General features: G+C 42.1%; 1 protein-coding gene across 1 annotated transcript; it reads right to left on the reverse strand.

Annotated features, from left to right (window-relative positions):
- Positions 1 to 2,809: 2,809 nt before the first annotated feature.
- Positions 2,810 to 6,874, reverse strand: LOC310809695 (transcription factor Sox-9-B-like). Its single transcript, XM_083677095.1, has 3 exons — positions 6,141 to 6,874; positions 5,535 to 5,782; positions 2,810 to 5,054 (listed from the first exon to the last, which is right to left on the reverse strand). Exons 1-3 carry the CDS (start codon positions 6,578 to 6,580, stop codon positions 4,279 to 4,281), a joined length of 1,464 nt encoding a protein of 487 aa, XP_083533221.1. The 5' UTR covers positions 6,581 to 6,874; the 3' UTR covers positions 2,810 to 4,278.
- Between the last annotated feature and the right edge of the window lie 1,949 nt (positions 6,875 to 8,823).

Consider the following 8,823-nt stretch of genomic DNA (forward strand, 5'->3'; position numbering starts at 1 on the left):
TGACCTGACCACCATAGTAAGCCATTCCTTTGATACGCTCTATTTCTTGTGACCTGCTGTTCTGTAGTGTTAATCGGAACCGGTGTCCCTCTGTCTGACTACTGGGCGAGGTCACACGTGTCCATGGCAATGCCACGTAAATGAGTCACACATGCAACCAGCAGGGGGAAAGCCTCACGTCTGATGTCATTTCCTGGTAGGGTCTGGGCTATATGAGAATGCCACATGACGCACTAATCTGATGAAATCCAATGAAAGTAGCCATCGTCACTCCCTAAACTTATTTAAATCTGGGCAGCGAGTCTTCTGTTTTGGTCCGCAGTCGCCTACGGATGAGGGCTCCGTAGAGACTATTTCTGCATGCCTGTGTGTGATCCTATTTCACACACATACAAGGTTGTGTTGATGGTTTTCTCAGACGTCCCAGACTTTGGCCCTCTCTGGCTTATTCTCGCCTTCTCTCTTTCCTCTCTTTTGTCCAGAGCAAGGCTGCTTTTTCTGCACAATGTCTGTTTTTCTTGTATGTCTTCTTATCTGTTCTGATTCCTGTCTATACTATCATCACTTCCTCCACCATTCTCTCCCTCCCCTTTCTCCCCCATATGATCTCCCTCTTCCTCCTCTCCTCTCCTGTGGGCCATCCCTAGTCTTCTCTCCCTTTGCCCTGCTGCCCTCCTGCCCTACTGCCCTGCTTCAGGTCTGGGCCACTGCAGAGCCAGTGATTGATGTGTCTCAGGGGGTCTCCATAGAAGGGGGGTCACACACAGTCTGCTCTCAACCTTCACGGTAACCAAAAACAGCACATCAGACTCACTATTGCAACAAAAGTAGACTGACTACTAGTGACTTATGCTACATACTGTAGCGTACGTAGTACAATATGTTACAACATCACTGTAGTTCATTGGTTACACAATATCCCATAAATGCACAGTGTCCTATGATTTTCTTAATCTCAAACATTCATAGACCATTTCATTACCCTGACTCCCATTAAAGCTACTCATGAGATGTGTGGGTGTACGCCACATTTGGCAATGGGTTAAGATGGGGCCTTCATCAGGAAGGCAGAGTTTCATCTCAGACAGAAGGGACACCACCCCCTTCTTTTCAGAGGTTCCCTCAAGGGACCATTTCAGCACACCCCAGATTAGACGTTTGACATCACCAGTACATAGGGAAGCTGATTCATTGTGGTCCAAAGAAGAGAAAGTTGCTGATACTGACTCATCCTTTCAGCTGAATGAGACATTTTATTTAACCTTTATTTTACCAGGGGAGTCCCATTGAGATGACAAGACCTCTTTTTCAAGAGAGCCCTGGCCAAGAAAGCAGCAACACAGTTTAAAACAACATAAAAGCAAACATCTGCAGAGTAACACAACATATAAGCAACATATAAGCAAGCAACACCAAGAGCACAAAAGGCAAAGCACACAAGCAGCTCACAGGATCCTATGTGTAACAGTCGACACACAAAAGCAACACACAACCAGCATTAAAAGGTACAAAAGCAAGACATAGAACACAACACACAATCAGCATTAAAAGGTACAAAAGCAAGACATAGAACACAAGCAAAACATTAAAGCACATAAAATACAAAGCATGCAGTAACAGTAAACACCTTGCAGAGGCATAAGGAGACGGGGGGGAAACAGGTCTGGTGGAAGCTGTTAGGGACTCCTATGGAGTCTGTATATATATAAAAGTACCATTATTTCCCAAACATTTTGTATTTCCCACATTGCAGGTAATGTGTTAGACCTCTGTAAGGTTATGTGTAAGGGGAGTTTCTGGTGCTTTTCTGTATAATGATGTGGTACTATATATAGATGGAGAGTTAGTATATTCAGCGCAGTCATTGTAGTGAGGTGAGGTGCAGTGGTGGGTGGTAGAAAATGGATTTAGTCCAGTTAATGTGAGGACAGAGATGTCATCTGAGACTCTACCTCTACTTTCAACATGGAGGGAAAGTTCCCAAACTAGCTACTGATTGTGTTTACATTGTTACTGATTTATCGAGGGCAGCACTATTCATACCAGCATAGGCTGGTAATGAATAAACAACATTTTATTGCTAGTTTGTTTCTCTAAGCAGTGGGGTATACATGGTGGGGGAGGGGGATGGCCATTCATCATCTCAATAGGCCGTAGTAATGATGGGCCTGTGACTTCATGGTCTGTGAAGCCAGAGTCATAACCAGCAGTCCAAACATCACAAGCTGAGTTACACTAAGTTACATGCAATGTTACAAGACCCTGTTCGCATACTCAATTGGTCTTGCAATGGTATTACTAATGTTAGATAGTTATACTGTAGCATAGCAACTGACCAGCCAACATCAATAATCCTGCTTTCAATTCCGCTCACAATATTTGACTCAATATTAACTCAATAAATCGTTCTATGATCTTCCTCCGGTGTTTTTGATCCAAGTCTCTTTTATGTCTACTCTATTAATACAAGGAATATTTCTACAGTGCTTATCATTATCCGTTATTTTTCTTTCTTTTATGAAGCGTGTGTGTTTTCCAAACAGTATTTGCAATGGTAAGGACTTTTTTAAAGCGATTCAAAATAAGTAAATGACATCTCCCTTGTACTGTTTTCTTTCAGCATGGGTCAACTTCCCTTACAAAGCATTGCATATGGGTATGAAGGAGCCCTGCTGCTTTTAAGTTGACATGATAGAGAGTTCTAGAAATGCAGTCAATAAAATAGTTCCTTCCCCCCTACAAGTGTGCTTGGTGCACAAATCTGGAATCACATTCTTTCAACACATGATGCCAAACCAAGGAGTTTATTTTCAATATGTTTTCTTTTTATTGCAAACAATATAATACAAAAGATAAGCTTCTTTTAAGACAATGGCATGTTTTACCTAAGAAAACAAGAATTCAGTTGCATTAAAAAGATGTCAACATGAGAACTAAGATATTGAATAGAGAATAAGGAACTCAACTTTTTTCAAAAAACAAAAAAAGTATGCTGGTGATTTTCTAGAAAGAAATCTTTACAATGCAGCCACAGCTTCCAATAGCCATCAATCCACATTTGTTAGACTGAACAAAAAAAACTTCCAGTTGTTCTTTTTTAGAGATTTATCAAGTTTTATCATAATTATAACTAATCTGTACACAACTAGATCATCAAAAAAACATTTAAACGGAAACATTTACAAACGATAAATAAACAAAGACGCTTACAATTTGTACCACATGAACAGCAAACCTGTTGAACTCTTTTTTTTTTTCATCTCAATTAGTTGCTGCTAAATTAAATGATAAAATGCAAATAGTTATTACTTTCAAATAAAATTAATGCTAATGAATAAATTAAAGAGGTTAAGACTGGAAGGGGCCAGAGGAATGACCGAAGTACAGCATACTCTGAGACCTGCCGGGGAGACTCAGGTTAAAGGTCACTTCCTTAGACAGGAAGTGAGAGCTCAGCTGTGGCTTCTGCACTGCGGTGCTAGTGTAGCGGTGCTAGTGTACGGAGCCTCCCTACTGTGGCTCAGCAGGCACCGATGGCATGAAGGCAGTACCCAGATGAAAACAATGACACAGTAACTACAGTAAGGCCCCTGGTACAACTATACGGCACTTGCTATAGCATGACCAACACAATAACTTGAGCTAATGTGCCAAAGCAACGACAAAAAAAGAAAGAATCATTCGCCTAATTCACTGATGACGATGGTCACATCACTGGAGACGGCCGATAAAACTCAAACTATAAAACACCAGCTTTGCTCAATTCTTACATCTCTTGAGAGTTATAATAAAATATGTACAGAGAAACAAAGCAGAATGTATTATAAGAGAGCGGTGTGAGGAAAGGGACATGTTGACTTCCTGTACAAAAATGCATTAGTGAGAAGTAAGGCCACAGAGGACATTCACCGAAAGCGTTCTTCCTCATTATAAATGTATAAACCCCCCCGAAAGATGATGCAAAAGAGATCAGAACACATACACAGTACATACTAAAATATTTATAACCAATATGTCCTCACAGAGGATTCCTCTTGTCAAATGAGCTTCTTTACATTATATCTAAAAAAAATATAATCACAACTCCACGCATTCAAAAAGGCACTGTCGTGAGCCATTCCAAAGATATATTTTCAGTACTATAAAGTCCTTGTCGTGTTTTTCTGTTGGCGTTGATGGGTGTGTGGCACGGTGGCACATATTGTAAGCCTCTGGGTGGGAGAATCTCTGGGTAAGGTGGGCTGTTATGGTACAGTCTGTGCTGAGGGGGTTGACCTCTCAGGGCCTGGAGAGCTGTGTGTAGACCGGCTGCTGCTCCCAGTGCTGCGGACTGTGGGTGGGGGGCACGGAGGGGACCCCAGTTGTGTCAGCAATGGGGGTGTACATGGGCCTCTGGCTGGGGCTCATGTAGCTGAAGGAGGAGTACAGGCTGGAGCCCTGGCTGGCTGCGTGACTGTAGTAGGAGTTGGCGCCGCCCTGGTGGTCTGAATAGTCATACTGGGCACGGGTGATGGAGGGGTAAGCGGAGGCGCTGTAGTGCTGCAGGTTGAAGGAGCCGTAGGTGACCTGCTGTGGGGAGCCCTGCTGCTCGCTGTAGTGGCTGGGGCTCAGCTGCTCTGTCTTGATCTGTGTGGTTCTCTGCTGAACCTGGCTCTGGTCTCCACCTCCACCTAGGGCAGTCAGGGAGTGCTGCTGCTGCTGCTGTTGCTGCTGCTTGGACATCCAGCTGTGGCCCCCAGCGCTCGCTGTCTGGCTGACTGAGCTGCTGCTGATGCCATAGCTGCCCGTGTAGCCCCCCTGGGCTCCGTTGGTGACGGGCACTCCAGGGTGGCCATGGGGTGGCAGGTACTGGTCAAACTCATTGACGTCAAAGGCCTCAATGTTGGAGATGACATCACTGCTCAGCTCACCAATGTCCACATCCCGGAAGTCAATGTTGAGCTGGCGGCCTGTGCCCTCTTGCAGGGGACGACCCTCGCGCTTCAGGTCGACTTTGCCCGTTGGCAGGTCTGTTTTGGGGGTGGTTGGAGGTGTTGGTGGGCCCTGGGACTGGCCTGTTGGGGAGAGAGAGAGCAAGAGTTACATCACTGACATCACTGTCCACATAATATTATTGATGCAACCAGGGAGCTAATAAAGATATGCTTTGAAATTAAGAAAGTGTAGATAACATTTATGAGTTTCCCTGCACCAGGGAAAGGTGTCATTATATAATGTGTTCACAAGAAGCTTTAAAGAGGAAGAAGTGGCAGAGTAAAGACAGGTGCTATATTTGCATGATGGCTTATAAAACCATGAATCATTTACAGGTGTCTGTTCAGTGTGGCCCTAAAGGCTCTAAAATTCGTAGAAGTTTCTAGATAGGCCAAAAAATTAGACCCATGCTGAATATACACTTTGATCGATCATTATTCCTCAACGGAATAACATGAGCTCAAACGCTCCCTTTTTTAGATGAATAATTAGTTTACAAATTGGAGAAGACTACATCTATGGAGTAAAATTGCTAAAGTGTGCATATGAATTATTTTTACCTGAATGCTCGCCGGGGGAATGCACTTCGCCCATACTGGACGCAGGGGAGTCGGCTTGCTGCAGCGCCTTGAAGATGGCAGTAGGAGAAATGTGAGTCTGCTCGCCGTCTTCGGGCTCGCTCTGGCCGTTCTTGACGGATTTTCTCCGTCTTGGCTGATACTTGTAGTCCGGGTGATCTTTCTTGTGCTGCACCCTCAAGCGCTCAGCCTCCTCCACAAATGGACGCTTTTCTCCTTCGTTGAGCAGTCTGAAAATGTCCGAAAAATATGCATGCATGAATATTAGATAACTTTCTACAAGTATTGAGACAATATAAATGACGCTTGAACACAGCTGAAATTGATTATGAATATAGAGTAATGTTGTTATAGGCCTACATACGTTATTATTATTATTATTATTATTATTATTATTATTGTTGTTGTTGTTATTAGGCTATAATTATTATTGTCATCATTATTATTATTACTACTCTACAGCTGTTATTGACAGGCCTAACAATGTCCACATAATCAGTTTAAATTGCATTGATCCTACATCAGTCATCTTCCAAATAATGAAACTCAGCTGCCGCGGCTGAGAAAAGTTACCAGGAGTAAACTTACCTCCAGAGTTTGCCGAGGGTTTTGCTGAGTTCTGCATTGTGAAGATGTGGGTACTGATCAGCCAGTTTCCTCCGAGCGGCTTGAGCCCAAACCATGAAAGCGTTCATCGGTCTCTTGACGTGGGGCTTGTTTTTACTGGAGCCGTTCACCCGAACTGGCATGGGCACCAGGGTCCAGTCGTAGCCCTTCAACACCTGAGATACCGCATCTCTGATACACACGGGGAACTTGTCTTCGTCGTCCTTCTTGAAGTCGAGCGGGCCGAGCGGGCAGTCAGCCAGCAGATGATTATCGGACGGTCTTGTGTTCTCGGTATCAGAACCGGACCCTGATGGGCACGGTGAGCCGGCAGATCCTTCGGACATGCTGGGACTTGGAGCGTCAGAGAGACACTTCTCCTGTTCGTCTGTCATCTTCAGGTAGGGGTCGAGTAGATTCATACGAAAAAATTAGTGCTCAATTGGAGGAAAATACGTCCTTTGAAGTCTTTAGAATCCCTCTGCTGTGCCCACTGGCTGCACTGACAGTCAAGGAGAACGGCGCGCAAAAGTTGATTGACAAACTGCACTCCGGCAGAGCAATATGTCAAAAGGTTTGTAAAGTCCTTTCAAGTCTCCTCAAAACACGTTTTCTTGCGACCAAAAAACGAATGCAAGTACACACTGTTGACGAATGAGTGCTTTTTTCGAGAAAATATTTCTATATCTGACATAAAGGCAAATTTCACTGTTTGTGTCCAACTTCTAAGAGAGTTCTGAACACTCTATGCTTGCGAAGGCTGGATTTATACTGATCCTTCTTAGGGAGGAAGCGATTGGGTGGAAATGTTAGGAGGCGGAGACGAAATTTGACTCTGCTCCACTCCAAATCTTGGTCAAAAAAATGTATTGAATTTTGGTTGGGAAAAAGTTATTTATCTCAATTTAGCAAAGGCCCTATTTCAATATATTTGATCAGGCTATAGGCAAGATGACTTTCTCGTTTTATTATTACTTTGTCTTTAGGCCTACTTTGACTCTAATCCCTAAATAAAACACTTCGAATAACCTAGTAATCTGGCATAAACCTACTGACAGAAACGTTGTTATATCTCATCCTTGATTAGCCCTAGATGTTGGTATTTGTCCGTAAGAGAATAAACCATTTGTCCGTAAGAGAATAAACCATTACATGTTTTCAAGGGTTTTTGAAGTATTATTCGATTTTCATTGTAATACTTCCATTTAATTCGTTTGTTAATGTGTTTCGTTTTTAAATGGATGCAGATATTTGCTATATTACATTAAAGAAAAAAAACCATTATGCTGATTTGGTCAATTGACGTTTGGCAAGCATGGACTAGTGAATAACTGGTTTATATGCCTAGGGTTGTATAGTTTCTGACACGCTGAATAATGCTTATCTGAGCCGACAAATTAATATTTGAATACGGGAGAGAATGTATCTGAAACTTTATTTTAACCGGTATCCAACACGCATTTCAACATCTTGCACTCTCTTCTTCTACCAATAGGGGGAGACAGCAGTCCAGGAACTCAGACAGCGCACTCAGGTTCGCAACCCGCAATGAATTGCTATTCCGCAGCCGATGCTTATAAGACATAAATTCATCTTCAAAAACCATTTGTTATAAAACATCACTCTATGGGCTATTTTGATATATTTCTACTAATTCAAATATCTTAAAAACATTAGGGAATACGGAGTAAATGATGTATACACTTTTAAACTCGGTTCATGCATTTTCAGCACCCGAATACAGGGATCGTTTTCTTCTATCAGTAATGTCGTCTGAACATGGTTCGCCTATTAAAAAGTTAAAAAGTATAAAATAAAAAACGGACCTACACCTAGATGAGTGGGATATATCTGAATCCCCTAGGGCCGATGTCAGGACAGGAGGACTCTCTCTCTCTCTCTCTCTCTCTCTCTCTCTCTCTCTCTCTCTCTCTCTCTCTCTCTCTCTCTCTCTCTCTCTCTCTCTCTCTCCTGTTGCTGCTCTATCATTTGTTTTGTGTGAATAATTCTTCAGTGTCTATTCAAAGCGCTAGAATTCAGTGATGTTTCGTTTTCAAATTGTAAAGGGCATTTAACATAGTCCGAACATATAACAAGGTTTATTAATCATTGTAATGAATGATAATAATGACAACAATAAAATCAATAACAATAATAATATTATGCTAATAATAGTTATAATAATAACAATAATAATAATACTTGTCATGTTATAATAATTCCTCCTCCGATATTTTACCATTTATATTACACCATTTGATTGACGTGGACAGCACAGGAGAAGGGACCGATTGAATAACTGAAACGAAACAAATGTGTTGCCGGCAGTAAAATCTACCTTGTTGGACGCGCTCCAACTCTTGTTTGGGGAGCGACAATGGCTGCTTTGTAGAGTGGGTTCAGTCACTAATCCGGTTATTTAATTTTAGAAACCTAATCCGAAAATAAGGTTCCAAATTCACATACACATTTCAGCGTTGTGGTAGATTTAGTCTTTTTTTATGTTATTTTATGTATGCATATCTTATGAATTTTATGGTATATTTGAAGAATCGAAATGCCGACATACCGGTAATATGTTGTACAGATTTCATGAGTGTGAACCGGTAAGTGCTGCAGTGAAATCAGTTATTTTGCATTTCAGTGTGGTATTTATTTTATATGA

The sequence above is a fragment of the Argentina silus genome, assembly GCF_951799395.1.
Source record: "Argentina silus genome assembly, chromosome: 9".
In the NCBI taxonomy this organism is placed as follows: Eukaryota; Metazoa; Chordata; class Actinopteri; order Argentiniformes; family Argentinidae; genus Argentina; species Argentina silus.